The sequence below is a fragment of the Lissotriton vulgaris genome, chromosome 6 (genome assembly GCF_964263255.1).
Source record: "Lissotriton vulgaris chromosome 6, aLisVul1.2, whole genome shotgun sequence".
NCBI lineage: Eukaryota > Metazoa > Chordata > Amphibia > Caudata > Salamandridae > Lissotriton > Lissotriton vulgaris.
The window spans coordinates 1,803,141,666-1,803,163,317 of record NC_141694.1 but is presented as its reverse complement, the minus strand read 5'-3'; the positions used below and the strand labels follow the sequence as shown (position 1 = coordinate 1,803,163,317).

Genomic DNA, 21,652 nt, shown 5'->3' with positions numbered 1-21,652 from the left:
CCAATGCTGAGTGTACGTATGAGTGGTGTGATTAAGTTCATTACTTGGAACTCTCTGAAAAAAATTAGGTCTGTCTTTGCACACCTGGATAGGCTGGAGGTGCAGGTAGCTTTACTCCAGGAGACAAACCTCACCAAAGACACCGCATAAAGAATGGGTCCGCGGTGGGCAGCTCTGAAGGTTGAGTCCTCGTACTCCTCCTTTTTGAGGAGTGTGATGATACTCATTAAAAGAGGGGTTCCTTTCACTATGGTCAAGCTGGATATTGATGAGCATGGGTGAGTAGCGATTGTACATGGACAGTTGGGTGGCAGGGCCGTATTGTTGGTTAATGTGTACAGACCGAATACTGATGACCCGTCCTTTTTTTTTTAATGTGTTGCGCTGGATCTCTGGGTTTCCTCCGGCTGATATAATTTGGGGGCGGATAGAACCTTAGATAGAGCTGGTGGCAGCACAGGGAGACTTAAACAGGCAGCGGAGTCCATATTAGGGATCATAGAGGCAGGACATTTGTTTGATGTCTGGCGTCTTTGACATCCGGATGGCCGCAAAAGTATGTTTGTCTCCTCGGTACCTGGGACTTGGTCCCGTATAGATTTTTGGTTCGCCTGTGAGGCTGTTTGCACCTGAGAGGTGAAAGTTGGAATCATACCTCGCTCACTTTTGGATCACTCTTCGGTGGTCCTGGCCATACAGTTTTTAAACATACTATAGGCAAAGCAATCCAATTTTTTTTTTCAGGACAATGAGGGGTCAATTGATAGTGAAGGAATGCTGTGGGAAGCGTTTAAGGTGACCAATCGGGGGGTGTGCATAGGAGCGCAGGCTAGAGTGCTACGGGACCTTCGGTGTGGAATAGATAAGTTGCTGTCTGAGATCTCTGTACTTGAACCGGACTATGAGGAACATCCCTCCTGGCACACGCTGGCCAAGATACTGAAACTGGTCACCGACCATAATGAAACGGTTGATCAGGAATTGCAGCACCAATCTCTGCGTGCAACTGGTCGCTATTATGGGGAGGGGGGCCGTCCTAGTCGCTCCCTGGTGCAGAAATTGTCAGTACCGCGCAGCCAGGAGTGTATCAAGGAGCTTGCGGATGAGAAGGGGGAAACACATTATTTGGCTTTTGAAATCAGTGAGATTCTATACCACGCTGTATGCAGCCTCAGATGCCCCACAAATGGCACAGATAGATTCCTACCTTGATGACGTTCTGTTAGGATGGCTCTCAAACGCACACAGGGAATATTTAATACAGTCTTTTGATGTGGAAGACGTCAAAATAGTTATTATGTCTTTGCCCACCTGCAAAGCTGCTGGTATAGATGGGCTACCTAGCGAATTCTATAAAACGTATGTGGATGCTATAGCTCCCAGGGTAATGGCTGTGTTTATGGAGGCTTATGAAAAAGGGGAGTTTCCACCTACTCTGGGAGAGGCTCTGCTAGCAACCTTGCTGAAACCAGATAAACCTCCTGATTGGTGGGAATCCTATAGGCCTCTGTCACTCATTAACATTGACGCCAGTGTCCTAGCAGAGAAGTTCGCCACTAGGCTACAACCACTTATTCCACTGTTAGTCTTACCTGACCAGTCTGGTTTTGTATCTGCATGCTCTACTACACACAACCTGCGCACAGCGTTCTCCACGCTACACTACTTCACCCCGGATTTCCATGTGGTGGCTGTGCTGCTGAATGCAGCAAAAGCCTTTGATTCCCTTCACTGGGATTTCATGTTCACAGTCCTCTCTAGGAGGGACTACCTCCATTATTTCTTAAATAGGTTAGAGTGCTATACACTGCACCGATCGCGCGTGTACAAGTAAATGGCTGGGTTTCCACGGCATTTCCCATCGATAGGGGCACGCGGCAGGGATGCCCCCTGTCGCCAATTAATTTTTTCATTAGCGCTGGAACCTCTGGCTTGTAAGCTCAGACAGTTACATGCGGCTGCGGCATTAGATGGTGGTCTCCTTATATGCCGATGATATGCTTCTATATGTCCAAGACCCTGCTACCTGTATACCAAAACTGCTATGGGAATATGTGAAATTTGAGCGCTTCTCAGGCCTAGGCATCAATTGGTCAAAGTCAGTGGTGTTTCCGCTTACGGCTGGCACTAAAGAGATAGAATTGGATTTCCCGCTGACATGGACTAGTGAACCAGTGTGGTATCTCAGAGTTTAGTTACATAGGGATCCTGATAGGGTGATATCTGAGAACTATGGTCGGGCTAGTACACGCATCACTGAACAAGCGGAACGTTGGGCACGCTTGCCTCTCTCCCTTGCGGATCGGATTGTAGTTGTGAAGATGACTTTTTTACGCAAGTTGTTTTATTTTTTCGTTAACATACCAATAAAGTTGAATATAGCATTAGTCCAGACGCTCCAATCTCTGCAATCCTTACATTTGTATGGGGTAGGAAAAAGCCTACATGTAGTTGGGATGTTTTAGTACAACCGTTTGACCGGGGAGGGTTTGAAGCTCCTGACCTCCGACTATATTATCTATGCACGCAGGCGCAGTTTGCACACTACTGGCATTACCCGCCGAGTTTTCAACCCCATCTTGCCATTGAGACCGACGCTGTTCCTCCATTGCCCCTGCAGGCAGTGACCCTTTTTGGGGGTATGGCAGGTCCCAGGACTGAAATCAACCCCGTGTTATGCACCCACTGGGCTTAGAAGACGCTTGCAAAAAAGGTGCAGCATCCATTTGTTTACGCCCTGCGTCTACCACTGGCTTCACACCCGGGCATTTTCGCTTCAAAGGACAAGTCTTCCTTAAGGGATCTAGAATCTGTAGGCATATCCCAGATTGGGGATCTGCACAGACAGGGTCGTTTCAGGTCCCTACAAGATGTACAGGAGCCTAACGATTGTGGGTTCATGTTGGGTTTCACATATTTCAGAGTCAGGCAAGCTGTCAAAACTATTTACCCGGATTACCCGGAGGAACCTGCAACAATGTGGGCATTACAACTATTTTGGGGGGGGGGGGATCGAAAGGGTCTTATCAACAAACTATACAATGCTTCTATACATGAGCAAGAACCTGAGGAGCAACCTCCGTATCTTAGATGGCAGACTTTACTAGAGCCTGTACTTACACTGGATGTTTAGAAAAATTGCCCTGAGCTGACTGGTCGCCTAACGGCGAATTGCAATCTCCGAATCATCCACTTTAAATATCTACACCAATTATATTATACCCCTTTGCAATTCCATAAGTATGGTCTGCGCGAGTCTGCTAATTGCGTGCGATGTGGGCAAGCTGATGCCGATTTCTTCCATGTGGCTTGGATGTGTGCTGAAATATTTGCTTTTTGGTCCAAGGTGACAAATATACTCACTGATGTTGTGCTGGAACCGGTGCATTGCACATCAGAACTATGCCTGCTTGGTTATGTGAAAAATGTAAAACCCTGTAATAGGCGAATAACTTCTATTTCCACACTGTTTTCTAAAAGAGCTGTAGCTATTTGCTGAGGGGCAAAAACCACTCCAACTGTGAAAAAATGGATCCGGGACTTACATTACTGCAGGGATACATTGGAGCTTTATGCTGAGGAATTACCAGAAGCCTCACGGCCTAAGGATTTTTAACCATCTCTTACTGCATATTTGCTCACTCACCCAGACTTGACATGAACTGTTTGTTATCCACACTTAGGGGCATATTATCAAGAACGGCGTTAAAATTATTGCCGCTTTTGTGGCAGGAAATGACCGCTAAAGCGGCGATAATGGACTTGATAATATGCTCATGTGAATTCCCATAGAAGCCCATGTTCGGTTGTGAACATGGGCTTTAATGGGAATTCACAAGGGTATATTATCAAGCCCATTATCGCGGCTTTAGCTGCAGTTTCCTGACGCTAAAGCGGCGATGATTTTACTGCAGTTCTTGATAATATGGTCCCTACTGCTTTGTAGAATGTAATCATTTTACATGCTGCGGCTGCGGAGGCTGTCCACAAGCTGTTGGAGGGCATCAGATTCGAAGCTGTGGTGTTCATCTTCGTCTTCAGAGAAGAGAGGTTCGGGTTGCTCTGCAGGAGGTGTTGATTCTCCTGCAATGTGAAGGGAAGATGCAGTTTAACAATGTACCCACATGTATGTTGTTGCATTGTACATGTTTTCATACAGACTGCATGACTGTGTACAATGTGGCTGTTTGGGAGGTGCTGCCTATTTGATGGGGGACAGTGGACATTTCGACAATATGACGTGTGTGTGTGTGTTTGTACTTGTACATTTTCAACTCACAATTCCCTGCAATGCCAAATGTGATTGGCCAATGTCTACACCCAGTCAGCACCAGTTAGGTCCTACGTTCTGCTGTGTACGTGTTGTAGTGTTGATGTGCTCTGCATGTTATGTGTGCGTGCTGCATTTCGGGGGTGTCGCCATTGCAGCTCTGATTTTGCTGCCCCTTCTCTCTTTCATGCGATGTGCCTTTGACTTCTGTGCCTATGCTGTGCTGAGATGTTGCATACTTGTCTACATTGGTCTCCTGGTGGGAGTTGGGGGCTGGGGCATTGTTTGCCTGCAGATGTGCTCAGCTCAATTGTACTTGTGTGCCATTGTGCCCGTTCGCCCAGTCCCTGGTCATTACTCACCCTGGTGCTGTTTTGTCCGGTGCTATTTGCTGGGGGGCGAAAACCACTCCAACTGTGAAAAAATGGATCCAGGACTTACTTTACTGCAGGGATACATTAGAGCGTTATGCTGAGGAATTACCAGAAGCCTCACGGCCTAAAGATTTTTGGAAACCTCTTACTGCATATTTGCTCACTCACCCAGACTTGACATGAACTGTTTGTTATCCACACTTAGGGGCATATTATCAAGAACGGCGTTAAAATTATCGCCGCTTTTCGGCAAGAAATGGCCGCTAAAGCGGCGATAATGGACTTGATAATATGCTCATGTGAATTCCCATAGAAGATTATTTTCAAAAAGAGGGAGAAGTCTGTTTGAAGAAGGGCATTCACCACTCTTAGTATGTGGTAGGTCCAGCCTCAGTCGTGCCCTCAATTAATGAGTAATTTCCAAACATTGCTGGGCTGTTGCTTAAGCTAGAGGAGTGTATGTGTCCCTGTGGTGTGAAGGATGTTGTAGAGTCCCAAGGGATCCTACAGTTGGGCATCCATTATGTTGGATGTAATGCCCTCACACACCCTTCAGGTATCATGCTTCATCATCTGGGCTTGCTCCTCGTTGGGTCGGCGGTGCAATACCCAACGGGCGACACCTCAAAGAGGGGCTCTTTGGCGGAGATCTTTTATCCAACTTCCGTATAGATGAAGTGCGGGTGTTGGGCCAGAAGTGGGTAGACGTGTGAGTGTGAGTTAAAATAAAGCTTGGGGTTCCAAGAATGACTTTATTCTGGGGGTCCCCTGCTCTAATTTAACTGAAAACTATATGGTACTCGCTGGAATATTATGCTTCCTCTTTACGAGTCACGGTTTAGTTTGTGCTGTGGTCGGTCGACATGTTTCTCGCTCTAAAGCAAATGGCTAGCGATTCTTCAGGACCTATCAGTAGAAAGTATATCTATGGTGTTAACTGTCTACGTCAGTGTGGTTAATGTCTAATATTCAGACAAAAATTCAAGTGTGTGTAGCTCAGAGAAAAATAGGTGTTTCCTGCGTGTTATCTCTGTCGGACCCGGGTTCGGCGGCGAGGGGTATGAGATAGACGAGACAACGCAGGAGCAACCAAATAATTGAAGTTTCAACAACCTATATAACCCGCCGGATACTGTTGGGGTCTGTATACTTAACCAATTAGGTAGATGCAGTCCGACAGATATAACACGCATAATATTCCAGCGAGTACTGGATAGTTTTCATTTTAATTAGAGCAGGGCACCCCCAGAATAAAGTCATTCTTGGTACCCCAAGCTTTATTTTAACTCACACACACGTTCGTTTGTGAACATGAGCTTCTATGGGAATTCACAAGGGTATATTATCAAGTCCATTATCGCCGCTTTAGCAGCAGTTTCCTGACGCTAAATTTGCGATAATTTTAATGCAGTTTTTGATAATATTTCCCCTACTGCTTTGTAGAAGGTAATAATTTTACATGCTGCGGCAACACTTCTCGACTAATTGATGTTCCTCCACTCATATCTGTTTCTGTGGTACAGTATACTTCTAGTTCTAATGTATGATGCATTATCGCCTGTCCTGCTGAGGGGTAGGTTAGGGGGTTGTTCACCTTTTGATATGATTATTCAAAATTGTATCTCTTTGTATCCCAATATGCTTATTGAAATAATAAACACATTTAAAAAAAACTGAATTTTAACGTCAATAATGGAGAAAAGAACAGCATAAATTGATGCAGATCGCTTAAAACATGAATGAGTTATTCAATCTCTGTCTGTTCATTGCCTCCCCAGGTGTGCCTACATTTCCGGAATCGGAGCCGGCGCCACCCAGACATTCTACTGCCATGGAATGGTCGGTCGCTATGTGAACGTCATTATACGAGGCCGGCAGGAGTACCTCACGCTTTGTGAAGTGCAGGTCTTTGCTGACCCGGAACCACACATTCAGGGCAAATAAAGGCATTTCCTCAAATGCCTCCTAGCTATACTCAATACAAATCACACAGGAAATTGCATATTCAAGCGCTATTGAATGAATGCATTGAATACGCATCAGTTTTTTTCCAATTGCTGAAACATGAACTGCTAATTCAAATTACCATACTAGGTTGATGTCTATTTTGTTCATTTTTGTTCATTTGATTAAAAAATAATTTGGAAATATTGAAATGTGTCCTTCAGTTCAAATAAATATATACTTGTAAAGGTTGTTTGAGTTTTATTAAATGTATTCTGTATTGTAACCATAATCTGAAAGAGGCAATTGTTAAAAAGCTGAGACACCAAAACAGTACTTTTTCAGTGGTTGTGCGATGTGGTATTAATGATTAATGGTAAATTAACACAACTACAACCTATTCTTGCTGTCCTGTATACAACTTGTGACAAAATGCCCCTTTATGTAGGCACACCCACTTTTTTGAGGTTATGTTTTATTGTTCATGTTTATAAACTCTGAACTCTGGGACACAGGTATTCAATGCCGGTGGTCTAACCCCTAAAATGTGGCAAATTGGCTGGACCCTTATTGGCATATTTAACTCTTCTGAAAGACCACAGTATGTGTTCACCAAAATCCAAACACGGTATGGAAAGTTAAATGTCACCTGTGAAAAACAGCACTAACTTATCGTCCACTAACGTGACGAAGCAACCATGACTCCAGTCTTACCACTGTAGCCCGGCTACTGAAGTTAAAAAAAAAAAAAACTCCATCCCAAACTTTCGAAGTATACCTTTTTGACACGAGAAAAACGTTCTTTTCAGTGTTAATAAGTAACCTTTAAGGCAGGGTGGATGGTAATGCAAAGTAGCACATGTATAAACGCCATGTTAAAATGTCCTTATAGTGACTACAATCTAAAACCTATTTTCAGTGTAGGGAGGCTGGCTGCCCCATAGGAAAATACTAGGAAATACTATTAGATATTAATTCTGCCATTTCGAGTTAGGGACCAGCTAGGAAAATGGATGAACAAGTACTTTTATCATTTTTTAAAAGAGAAACTCAATGGTAAAGGAAGTATTACTTAAAAGTAACTTTTAGAAAGTTAACTTTCCCCTGCCTAAAGCTCCTGTAAGCTAATCTGCATAAACTCTCCAATTGCAGCCCAGTGTGAAAACTGCTCCTAGAACGGTGACTAATGCATGTGTGCAGGGAGGATGGTAAATTCTGAAGTATTTTAATATGTCTGATTGCCAATTCTGAGAAAGGATGCCCACTTAGAGAAGCTGTAGTGAACTAGGCTCAAGCCTTTCCTGACACATTGTTGCTCTCGGCAGTGATTTTTAATCTTCTGAGAAAAAGTGTTCTGCAGAGCAGTTAGTAATCATCAGTGTGATCTCCACATTGGAAATACACATTGTATACTCTCTATTGTATCGCTATTGTATCAGGAAGATCACTGTGACTCGGGTATGTGGCTGCATCTGTATAAAACTCTCTTTTCCTACTTTTCTCAGCAAATTTAACACAAGCAAAGCCAAGGTCAGCTAGAAGGCAGGCCAGCCAATCAATTCCAGACTGCCTGAGCCAAAGGTGAACAGCTTTAAAAAACTTATACCAAATCTGCACCATCTATCTTTTTGTCTTCCCACCTTTCACATCATTCTTTCACCTCCCTATCCATCCAATGACCTCAACCAGCCATTCTTTCACTCAGCAATCAGTTCATACTTTCACCTTTCCGCTCATCCTGTCGATCCACCAATCCAGGGCCCTTAAGCATGTGCGAGCTGGGCCTTTGCCCAGGGCGTTTACCTCTAGAGGGACGCAGGAACTTCCTGCAGCGGTCTCCCTCGACTTGGGTAAAAAGAAAACTTCGTGTAAATACTTACTGAAGGCTGCTGTCAGCCATGTCTGCATTTTGTTTGTTTTTCTTTCCATGGTGCCTCCATAATTTTTCCCCTCGCCTTAGTCCTACAACTCCCAAATCTTTGACAGAAAAATTAAGAGGAAGACTAGGAAGAATAGGAGGGTAAGTTGCAGATGCGGTTGATAGGATGAGAAACACCAGGATAAATCATGTAGTAATTCCCTATAATGTTCTTTAGCCACCACATCCCTTTGGAGGACACCATCTATGCAACACATATTCTCCGACACACAGCACATTCAGCATATCAGCTAGGGAAACAATCAGTGAGAGACAGAAGACCCCACATGTGGAGGACTGAATGGCTTTTCTCAACAGGACCCATGTGCACACTGTTGAGGGCACAGAAAAGAGATCACATTACCACCAGCAACCGGCCGCCCCATCACCCGGTGAGGAGGCAGTAGCACCAGCAGCTGAATGACTCTTACTATCCAACAAGATAAGATCATTCTACTTCTACCCACCTCCAGCGCACTTCAGCACATGACCGACTTGATGGTTTGACCCCAGATTATTACAGGGTAAAATCCAGGGACACCCAGAAAGTGAACACACAGTCCTGGGTGGACTTTGTGAACCTCTCAGCAGAAAAAGCACTAGGAGTCTGCATTGATGGTAACCAAGTAAACACATATGAGGGGTTTAAAACAGAAGCATATAGGTGCACCTCACATCAATTTCAAAGCAAGAAGAACAAATATATATTCCGTATTCTACACTGATGGCCTTCAAAATTTTCCTTTTCATGCCATTTTCAGTAGTTTAAAAACGAAGTCAAAAGTACAACTTTTCACACCAAAACAGCCGACGTGTTTAGTCCTAATATAGGACTTCTTGAGGGCACTAATTATTAAATGGATTAATCTCATCCAGAGAGAGGCCAGTGAATAGCCGGCTTCGTAGCTTGTGAATCGTTCACAATCAGTTTTATTCAGTATCCAGTATATGCACCATCTTCATAATGACCGTGAAGAGATAAAAGGCTGTTGGAAAGATCCCAATATTGATACGTTGATCACCGCAATTTTATATTACAAATGGGTTCACATCTAAAATTTAGGATAATTTAGTTAAATGTCAGCCACAAATACAAGTTCCTAGTCCTAAAGAAAGTATATCAGGAGTATAAGGAGGAACCCACAGATTAGGAGAGCAGCAACACCAAGCTATTATTAGCCTAAATGATATCAACCTATGGGGTTACATGAGGCATCGTTCCAAAGGTCACACCAAAGTGAGAAGGCGTCCCAAATTCTGTCTTTTCAAATAAATATTGTATTGAATGAACAAGAAACCAGCAGCCGAAATAAGGCTGTCGTAGTCTTTCAAGGCACCAGCACTCACGGCAGAAAGGATGTGGCAAAAGACTGGGACATCCAGAAAGTGAACACACAGTCCTGTGTGGACTTTGTGAACCTCTCAGAAAAAGCACTAGGAGGCTGCATTGATGGTAACCAAGTAAACACATATGAGGGGGTTGTATAATTTGCTTATGAAAGAGCACATTTCGACTCATTGTGTACAAAAGAATTTACACCAGTACCTAGCGGACTCTAAGCTTTCTAGTGCTAGGGATCCTGCCTGGGCAGCTGAAGAATGAGTGAAAACCTGACTTTCTATCAGCACCAGGGGGTTGATCAGAAAAAAGGAGGGCAGGTCCCCATGGGGAAAGCCTAAGGGAAAGAATGCCAAAAACAGAAGGCGTCATTAAAAGACCCACACAATCTGTACAAGGAGGGGGTGCCTCAAGCAAATCCAACTTCAAGGAGAGGGGAATCAAGGGAAGAATGGTAGGTTAGTTGATCCCTCAAAGGTGTTAAAGTGCGTTGACTGTAAACAGCCAGGGCACAAGAAAGGAGATGCTGCTGCACAAAAAATCCCCCCCCCCCCCATTGGTGGAGCATCCCCAGGGGTTTCATGTGTAAGTGTGGGGGTGGAGAGGGCCCCAGGGAAGGGTAGGGAAGTGGCACAGGCAGCCTTAGTGTCCGTGGGTGAGGTGGATATTGCAACCCTGGCCGCCCAACCTCCAAGCATGGATAAGTGCAGGCAGAGGCCTCCCATCATTGGAACGGAGTTTGAAGCTCTGGGAGACATAGGAGCCAGTGTGGCTATGGCCATGGACACTCTGGTGTTTAAAGAGTACATCCTGCCAAGTGAGTTTTACCAGGTGACCGATGGAGACAGCAGGACCAAACTCCATCTAATGGCTATGGTGGATTTGGCATGTGAAGGTGTGACAAGCCCTATGAAGGTAGCTGTGTCTCCTGCACTCCCAGTACTATATTTAATCAGAAACAACATTGAAGCATCTGAATGGTCAGACGTGTAGAGAGGGTTCCATATGAGTATATTGGAGCTCCCTTAGTGGGTATGTGCTGTGACCAGGTCATAGACTATCCAGAAGGGAAATTATGGACACTTGGACCCTGGAACCATGGGCCAAGCATTCCTGGACAAGAGCACGGGGTCTGGTGAGCCAGTCCAGGGAACTCCAGAGGTGCAGCTGTAATCTGACGCTGATGGGGAGAATCTGGGCTCTGAAGAAGGGACTCCATTCCTGCCAGAGCTGTCAGACTTGGCTGAACTGACAGGATTCAATAGACCCTCCGGAGAGGAGTTTTGACTGGGGCAGAGGGGCTGTCTCACCCTTGAGAGCTTGAGGTAGATTGCCTTAAAGCAAGAGGAAGGGGATGACATAGGGTTCCACAGAATCTACTGGGAAGATGGACTGCGCTATACTGAGACCAGAAACGTCAGGGAAAGGGCGACCACGAGGTTGGTGGTGCCCCAGAACTGCAGAGAGTTCATCCCAACTTTGAGGCATGATATCCCCTTGGCAGGTCATGTGGGATAGAACAAGATTTGGAACCAGTTGATGAACCATTTCTACTGGCCCAATATGTGTAAGAAGGTAAAGAAGTTCGGTAGATCTTGTGTCACCTGTCAGGCCGTTGATACCACTGCCAGTAGTTGGCACTCCCTTTGAGTGCGTGGGGACATTGTCGGTCCCCTAGAAACCCCAACTACATATAGGGAATACGTATATCTTGGTGGTAGTGGACCATGTCACAAGGTACCCTGAGGTGATACCTCTCAGAACAGACACTGCTCCACAGTAGCTAGGGTCCACTTGGTGTGTTCACCAAAGCAGGATTCCCAAAGGAGGTAATTTCAGATAGGCTCACAAAATTCATGTTCAGCTATTTGTAAGCGATGTGGGATGAACGTGGTGATACCTACAATTTCACCACCTCATATCACCCCCAGACTAATGGTTTGGATGAAATGTTCAATGAGACCCTGAAGGGCATGATCAATGGTTTGTCTGACAAACTCAGGAGGAGGTGGTATTTTCTCCTCCCATGCCTATTGTTGGGCTACACTGAGGTCCCACAAAAAGGGGTTGGTTTCAGTCCGTTTGAGCTGTTGTTTGGACACCCTGTGAGGGGGGCATTGTGCCTCCTGATAGTCTTTGGTGAAGTCTCTCAAGGAAACAAAGGACAATGTGCTTGACTATGTGCAAGGCCTGAGATCTCGCATGGCAGAGTCATGGACAAGGCCGGCAGGAAACTGGAGACCAGCTAGGAGCTCATGAAGCATTGGTATGATCCAAAACAGTTGGTGTGGGTGTTAGAGCCTATAGCTCCTAGGTCCCTCCATGACAAGTGGACTGAGTCCTATCCAATCATTGAAAAGAAGGGTGAGGTTACCTACCTAGTAGATCTCAACACCCCAAGGAAGTCGCATAGGGTCCTGCATCTCAATAGATTGAAACCCTACCACAAAAGGGCCAACATGACCATGTTACTGGTCCCAGACACGGGTGAAGAGGTGGAGACTAAGCCAGTGCCTGACCTCTTCTCCCACAGTGTGCAAGAAGGGTCAGTGGAGGTAGTTGCACTCTCCCCCAAATTGACAGACAAGCAGGACAGAGACTGCAAACAGGTGCTGGGGTAGTTTGCTGATGTGTTTTCTGACCCCAGGTATCACTCATTGGTGTGTGCATCACATTGACACTAGTGACAGCCCACCTGGCAAAAATAAACTGTACAGGTTGTCTGACCAGGTCAGAACCAGCATCAAGGCTGAGGTGGCTAAGATGCTGGAATCTGGGCAAAATGATCCCTCTGACAGTCTATGGGCCAGACCACTGGTGCAGGTGTCCACACCTATTTCCTGGGGGTGGGGAAGGAGTTAAAGTTCTGTGTAGACTGGAGGACTGAATGCAGTCACTAAGACTGATGCTCACCCTATACCTAGAGCTAATGAGCTAAGGGCTGCTCAGTATCTGAGTACCTTTGATTTGACTTCAGGCTACTGGCAGATTGCCCTCACTGAAGGAGCAAATGAGAGGTCAACATTTTCCAGACCAGAGAACATCAAAGTAATGTCCATTGGCTTAAAGAATGCCCCTGCCACCTTCCATAGGTTGGTGAACAGGGCCCTGCCTGGGCTGGGTAGTTCAGTGCAGTTTATCTAGATGAAATAGTTGAGTATAATTCCACCTGGGAGGATCACTTAAACCATCTGAGGGAAATGCTTCAGGTCATGCAGCAGGCAGGTCTGACTATTAAGGCCAGCAAGTGCCAAATAGGGCAGAGTTCTGTGGTATACCTGGGCCACCCGATAGGTAGAACCTCTACAGGCCAAATCCAAACCATTTTGAATTGAACAGCTCCTACTACCCAGACACAGGTCAGGGCATTCCATGGTCTGGCTGGGTATTATAGAAGGTTTGTTCAGAACTATGGAACCATTGTGGCTCCCCTGGCAGAAATGCCAAAGAAAGTGGTGTGGAACTGAAAGTGTCAGAAGGCCTTTGACACTCTGAAAGAGGCTAGGGGTTGAGCAGTAGTGTTACTGGCCCCTTACTACACAGATGAATTTGTGGTTTTGACAGATGCTTCAGAATAAGATATTGGACTGTGTTGGTGCAAGTAAAAGAGGGCTTTGATCAGCCAGTTGCCTTCATTAGCAGGCATTCTCCCCAGAGAATAATGATGGCGTGCCATTAAGAGAGAAACCTTTGCTGTGGTTTGGTCCCTGAAAAAGCTGAGACCATACCTGTTTGGTTCTCACTTTTGGGTTCAAACTGACTACAGACCTCTCAGGTGGCTCATGCAGATGAGAGGGAAGAATCTCAAGCTAATGAATCAGTCCATTTCCCTACAGGGGATAGACTTCACAGTGGAGCACCGGCCTGAGTTAGCCCATGCCAATGCAGATCAACTTTTCAGGTTTTTCCACTTAACTAAGGAGGACTACCAGGGCGGAAGTTAGCTACCCATCACCTTTTGTTTGGGGGGGCATGTTAGAAAGTCATCCTTTTGTCCTGTTCACCCCCATTTCTTGCATTAGGCATACTGGTGGTAACTGACTCTAACTGTACCCTGGGCTCCACTAACCAGGCCCAGGGCCAGTGCTTTGTGTAAAACGGTAGATGTAATAGAGTTAATTTACAAATAGCAATGACAGACCCTTCAATTCCATACTAGATAATAGGGCCAGAGGGTGCAATCTACCTATAAGTCCCTAGTATATAAAGGGGCATGGAGGTTTAGAAGTCCAGCAGATTTCCTGCACTTGAATGTGTGCGTTGTTCTGTGCCTGCAGTCATTTTAAAGGCAGTCTTGCCTTACAGCCTCTCTTTGAAAGTGAGTTCTTACAATTGGTATTGACAGACCATTTAAGTCCTTAGTATATAATAGGGCTAAGTGGTTCAAACTACCTATATGTCCCTAGTCTGTAATAGAGCATGGAAGTTTAGAGACCCAACTGATTTCTTGCACCTGCATGTGTGCACTGCTGAGCGCCTGATGTCATTTTAAAGGCAGCTGGCTTTGTTTGCAGAATGCCTTTAAAAATAAATTGTGTGCAAACTCAACTTTGGTGGTATGGTCACTTTAAACGTAATAATCTACTGTTTTCTTACATATTAGGGATCCCTCGGATGTCCATGGGGTGGGTGGGCTATATAACTATAAGCAGGGATCTTGTAAAAGAGGTTTTATGTACCCTAGTGAGGAAAAACGGCAGATTTATTGTTTCCCATTGTAGATACTTAGTACCATAAGCGATCCTTGTAATGTTTTATGTAGATATAACTATTGCTAGGAAAGGAGTTACGATATCATTCAAAGACTTAAATGATTGGTATTGATAAAGTCAACAACTTGCTACTGTTGAATTTATCATAGCTAGTACAGAAGAGAAGTTATAGAACATTCTATTCTATAATCCAAAATCCAGCCTGCTAATGGTGTATGCTGATTGGTCAGCTTTTACAAGCTTAGCCGGGCTGTTTTGATTAAGTGATAAGTGGCCTGCTCGGACCAGAAGTTATCTGATGGAGAGAGCTCTGAAGCTGAGCAGGATTGGTCCTGCAGAGGGGACCAGGTAAATCAAACTCAACTCAAAGAGAGAGCAGATTAGTAAAGAATGCCAGGCGTATCTACCCCCATATCCTGTGCCCCAGCCAGATAGCAGGCTTAAGACAGGAATTTACAGAGATCAGGGGGAGGAGAGCTGATGGAAATGAGTCACACTGTGGGTTGGTTTAGCTAGCTCTTACTGCTCTAGAGAGAAACCATCCATGTTGGATTTTTGAAGTCAAATGCTTTGTGGGACAAGAAGATGTCACACTTTGGAGGAAGTTGTCATGTTTTGGGGTGGCACCCAGCATCTCATTGGACAGTGTATCCCTCCAATTGTTGGCCCAGAACACTGGATAAATATGTGAGATCGGCATAGTCTCTCATATCTGATGCTTGAAACTATAAGGAGAAGAAGGACTGCCCTGCTGGATTCTGGATTTGCACCTAAGGCTACACCAGCTGTGCAATCCGCTACTACAGACCTGGTGACTGTGCCTTGATTCAAGAAGGATTAAGGGGTGGACTCCCTGCAAACTATAGGCTAACAGAACCCACCTGCATCATCTCCACCAAGAGTCTCTATCCTGGAGTGCGTCAAGTGGAGTTTTAAGGGTTTGGCCAGGTATATTGTAGGAAGTGTAGTCCGAACATCCCAGAGACCATCTAGGAGATTCCAGATCTTTGGATTGGTGATTTAGACACTTTGACCTACAACGAGATCTTCAGGAAGCACATTCTGAAGTTTGGAGAACTTTTGTGAAAAGCTCCATGAGGTGACCGAACCGAACTTTGGTGCTCCAGACTTCCAGGATTTGACCAGGGCCTTGTGGTAAATATTTAATTACTGTCCTAATTTCTATGCAGGTAAGTACTTAAAATAAAATAACTCAATCGGAAAGAAAGACGCAGAGTCCGTGGTGTTAGAGTTCTTAGGGGTTTTATTCCTTAAAAAGGAATGGTTCTCGAACCGGATATCGGATTCCTGACACCACTGGGGTTCAGGAAGGGATAGAGCAATACTTTATTGACAATACATAACTTTTATACTTAATGCACATAATGATAACCAATGCAGAAGGCGTAACAGCTGAGAGAAACAAGATAAGAGCACACACGTGTTAACAATACGTAATCAGAAGGCGGGCACTAGGGCGTGCACAGAGGTGTGTGCTAGAAACGTCATATGAAAGTGTCACAAGTGGGTGGGTACATGGCAGAATCTTGCAATGTCAGCAGAAATCTGAGGTCTGGATGCGCGCGCAGCTGCATGACGTGTGATTGACGTGAAACTGGAGGGTGCAGGGGACTTGACATTTACACTAGAGGAAAGAGACAGAAGTCTGGCATGTCAGATCAACTCGTTCCTGTATCATATCTGATATCTGATGTTTGGGAACCATATTATCTAGAAGGAAAGGTCTCTTGGGCAGAGGCTATCCTATACTTGACTATGAATGCGTGCATATGTGCCTACGTGTCTGTGTGTAAAGCGAGGGGCCATGGGCCTACCATGGTAACGGGAGCTATGAATTACTTGCGTGGAGACGGAAAGGCCAGGCCCTTTACTCTGCAGCTGAGGGGTTGTTTATCTATCCTGCTAGACTGGAATGTGTTTTCGGGAAGCTGAGCTTGGCTATGCTGATAACGTGAAGGTAAAATACTGTCTTTGGCTGGCAAGCAGGCCGAGCCAGGCTCCGCTCGCCTCGCAGGGAGTAGGACAGAGTTCACGGGGGGGCATCCCACGTTGCAGTTTCAGGAGGCAGAGATGACTTTGAAAAGAGGTTCGATGACAGAAAACAGGGCCTAGCTCGCACAGAGCCAGAAATACGTGAAAGTGCACCATACAAAGACGGTGACAAGGCATATTTAGGAACGGAATATCCGACCCATTCAGGGTGGATCTGAAAGAGGACATGTTAACGTTGGACGCAAATGTATTTGCGTCTTCATAGCTGGCACAGGAGGGAAGTTACATGCACTTTAAGCTCGTACATGGAGACGGTGGGGTACACGTTAGGGAACATTTCTTGACCATAAAATTTATATTTCCTCAGCCTTGTGGAAAGTCAAGCCGGCGAACCCTCACCAAATCTGGCCTGCTGTGGTAGGTCAAGCAACGTCCAAAGAAAAAAAACTCCAGAAAAGTTTTTAAGTGTGAAGGAAAAATTTTGACAGGGGCCTCCTGCTTAATCTGTCTGACCAGGGCTTTATCATGGTCGGCCTCAAACTTTGACTTTGTCCTGGCCAAGGGTGACCAGATGTCCCAGGGTGGCGCTATATGTTTTTAAGCACTATGAAGTGGTTAATCTTTGAATATTCACAGCTCTGGTTCCAAAGATTGGATGTTTGACATTTTGGTGTCTATTTCTTCATGAACACATTTCTTAGTTTTATAAATATGTCTTGGATTTTAATTGCGTGTTGTATCTTATTTATTTGATGTTCTGATGTTTTTAAATGCTTTAAACTCTTAACTCCTAAGTTAGGCCTGACTGCTCGTTGTCAGCAACCAAGAGTTTAGCAAGGGGCTAATTTACTGAGATCGTTACTGAATCCTATACCATGTTGGTGGTGTTATTACCAGTGGTAAGTGCATATTTACCCCTGCCAATAAACCACTTTTCAACTCGTGGCACATTGACCAATCACTGAGCCGCTTACTAGAAGCTTCATGGAGGCTGTCAAATGGGAAAACAGCCATTACAGCGCAACTAAAACAACGCACTACCATTACAACGAAACTTTTACAACGCAGGATCCATTACAACGCATGCCATTTCAACGCAGCTGCTATTACAACGCATTCCATTACAACGTAAGTATGGGTAAGTATTTCATTAACTTTTAACCCCTACACCATCCAACACTTACCCTACCATTACGCCCCCCTGGAGTTAGAATAGTAATTTTAACCCCTACACTATCCTACACTTACCCTACTATTACACCCCCTTGGAGTTAGATTAGTAATTTTAACCCCTACACTATCCTACACTTACCCTACTGATAAAGCGCGTAGGTCAACCGACTATAAATTTACCAATAGTCATCTGGGCCCATAATTCAATTTACACATTTACTTAATCAGGTAACCTTTGCTCTACTACCAGTCTATTTTTACCTACTAGGTCCTATACCAATGACTTACCAATCCTTGTCACTGGTACCTATAACCTCTTGGATCAGGGAGTTAGTTTTAAGGTAGGTAGTCAAGTAACAGAATAACATATGCACTCATATAATAACCACAGACTCAGGAAGGTTTAAAACTCTTTATCTAATCATCATCAAAGGTCATAATCCAAAGATTGAAAGCAATAAGACTATCAATAATCAAAATCAGAAAAAGAGTATAACTATGCAAAAGATACATTATGCCAATCATTTAGTAAAAAGAAAAGGGAAGGTAATAACAAGGAACAAGCTAATATTTTAAAACCAACTTGCACAATTTTCTAAGGGTGGGTAAATAATAAGGAACATACTAAAACAACACAGCTTTCGCAATTATCAATGGTTGGGAAAACAGGAACACAATATGCAACGACGAAACTCAATTTTAGCACATAACTATAGGGAAGGTGAAAAAATGGAACACACTATTTATAATTACCTTAAAGGGAGGGTAAAGAAAGAGGGCACATTTTTGCAATCATGAAAACATTTGCATTCAAACTACAATGAGGGTAAGAAAATGGAACATGCTATTAATTTCAGTAAACACGACTTTATCAATTACCAAGGGAAAGGTAAGAAAAGGAACACGTGCAAATAAAGCTTTGGTAATTCAGGGAAGGTAAAGAAAAGGACGTAAATTATAGTGACAATTACCCACACAGATTTAATATGTACCTAGAATGGTGTGAAGACCAACCCTGGCCACGGGTCAGTTAAAAGGGACAGAAGAACCCCAAAAGTTGCAGTGCCAGTAGGCCAGCAGGTGCAGATAAGAATCAGAACAGGAAAACCCAGTTTGGATCAGGACCGGACCACCAAAGGTTAAGACCAGCACCCGCAGTTCAGTTGCAATGCCTGCGCTATTCCCTCTCTGCAAGGAATCAGCCAAAACCCCGATTGGGTTACAGCATTCACCATCAAAGTTCTTCGGCAGCTCTTCAGCCTCCCAGAACCCCAATTGGGTCAGCAAACCTCCCGACAGAGTGCTCCACAGCCCTCTGCTCTTAGTTACCTATTGAGTGCGTTGGGTCAGTGACCGGTCAACTATTCAGACAAGTCGGACAAATTAACTAACTAAGCCTACTCTAGTTATCCTGTTTTTCAGGTCACTTTACCACCCCCCAATGTTGCAAGTGTAAGGATTCCCAATTTCGATTGGACAAAGGAGAACAGGTCATCACATCACCTATATTCTTAGACTTCAGTGTTGAATATAAATGTTTCCGTTCCCGCCCCATCAATTTCATTTCACATGAAAACTGCATTTTCACCTAACAATGGTTGTTCTATTGACAAATACATTGTATGCAATTTGGCTTCTTCTAGAGGGGTCAGATGTGAGCTTCCCAGGCACATCTTGGCTGTGACTGCCTTCTGGCTCGGGTTCAATGCCAAAGGGTTCATGTTCTCGTTGCAGACTGGCATGCGCAGAAGGACTTCCAAGATGGAGTAAATAGCACCTCCCAGGCCCAAAAATTATGATACAAGGAAAATAAAGGGAACAGTTTTAGAACACAGAATAAAATGAATACACTGTATATCATGACTTTCTACACTATACCCATTACTTTATAATAATCTATAGCATTAGGATTAAGCAGAATGAACAGCTTAGCAAAAGCAGCAGTGCAAGCTTCTCGCATGTGAAAATACAGAGCAGCCATATTAGCACTAGTGCGCAGACAGTTTCCCTCCAAAGCTGCGAGTACGTCATGTCACGTGAGTATGACAGACGCAAGCGCAGAAGAAAATCCTGCGTAGCAGCAGCCATTTTAAATGCAAGCATATTATGGGTAGTAAACACATAAGCAAGCTTCACTCGGACACCCAATTTCGATGTAAAAAGGGGCAAATTAGTAAGACAAACATGTTGATTACATAGTTAGCGTTATTCGAGGTTCATGAGTTTAAGCAAGTCACTTTGCGTGCGAATCCTTGCTCCATCAATCCCCTCTTTGATGATATTTTATATCATCACCAATTAATGTAACAGATGCCAACTTCTCACATTTCACCCATTTCAATCTCTTCAAATTTTTTATTCTGCTTTTTCTCATTATTATTATGAGAATTTTTCATTTTCTTGCATATTTGGCTATTCAATTCCTCTAATTCGAGTTCTTCAATATTTCTTTTAACTCCTCGCCTATTTATGGTATATTTCTTTTAATGTTTTCGACATTGGTAACAAATTATTATTCCTAAAACTAATAAACCTATTCCCGCCATTGGCATCAGTATTTTACTCACAAGACTTTTACCTAGATTAGAAAACCAACTATCTACTGAGGAGAGACCATCAGTAAGCCTCTTTCAAGCACTATCAACCTCTAGTGGTTTGAGCTCTTTTTCCAAATTTGTAATATTTCTCACATACGTTTTAATTTCTACACTTTTGTCTGGTATGTAATTGCAACAATGTTGCGCTTTCAACATTCTACAGACTCCGACCTCTTCTGCCAATAATGTGTCAAGAGCAAGTCGATTTTGCAAAACCATAGCAAGCAATTCGGTATTGACCATCAAGAAACCTCCAGCAGTGTCAGTTGATAACCGATCTACTACTGTTGACAATTTGCAGATTATGTTCGTATTCAGAGCCACTCCCACTGTTGGTATCAATGCACTAAATATATCACCTACTACTTCACCAAAACTAGGTCTCTTACTACGTAATTATCCGTTAGTTTGTTCATTGCTTCCAGTGATTTTATCCATGTGATATATCTTTGGAAATACTATTCCAAAATAACAGCTCCCATACCAGTGATCTGGTCATTTGTAATAAACCTTGTTCCCACATATATAATAGACCCTGGGAAACACAGGTTCAGTTCCATCTTTGAAACCCCAACCCCCAATTACCTTAAAATTGTGTTCACATTCACTGGAACCAATGAATACATTGTTATATTAACTAGTCTTTTCTCTGTGAAGACAGAGTTTCCCCTTCTTTTTGAAATCCAGCAACATAGCAGCATTAGCTCCACCATTTGAGGTGTTCCCTATACTTTCAGCCCATTTAGGAATTTTGTGATTCTTGTCATTCGCCTTTCTTTGGAAACTCTCGCTCCTTTTCTCAACCATATTCAAAAATATATTTTTCTTGTAATAAACATGTTAGATTATTCTTGTGTGCATCAGCTATATCTATTGTACCTATGGTTAGAAAATATTCACTCATGTAACGTGCTACATTTCTAGTAGTATGTACAGGATTCAGGTTTCTACGTATGGGGAGTTCAGAAAATATCACATCTAGATTAGAGTAAAAATACTGTACAGGTCCTTTCTTGTAAAATAAACTAGCAAAAATACTACAGGAAATTCCATAGGTTAGTGGTAAATGGTGGTACGTCACACCTTCAGCTAACGAAGTAGGCAGCTTCGTACAAACATAGCAGTCTTCCATTTCCATTGTTTCTACATAGTGTACTAACAGGTTTGCAAATACATTTAAATGAGTTCTGTTTTGATTCTAGTATAATGCCGTCCTTCCTTATCTGGTGCTTCTAAGTCTACTTTTCGTTGTCTAATGCTAAGTGCTTTCTCTTGTGTATCTACTCTATTTGGTGTATCTAATGTCTGTAGT

The 21,652-nt window shown here is 43.8% G+C and overlaps 1 protein-coding gene across 1 annotated transcript in view; it reads left to right on the top strand.

Moving 5' to 3' along the window:
* The window catches only part of LOC147709538 (fucolectin-like), a 187,947-nt gene extending 181,108 nt beyond the window's left edge, over nt 1-6,839 (top strand). Inside the window, exon 4 of the mRNA XM_086928076.1 lies at nt 6,423-6,839. Within this exon, the coding sequence (XP_086784202.1) occupies nt 6,423-6,588 (166 nt within the window). The 3' untranslated portion in view covers nt 6,589-6,839. The remainder of the gene's footprint in view (nt 1-6,422) is intronic.
* The last annotated feature ends 14,813 nt before the right edge of the window (nt 6,840-21,652 follow it).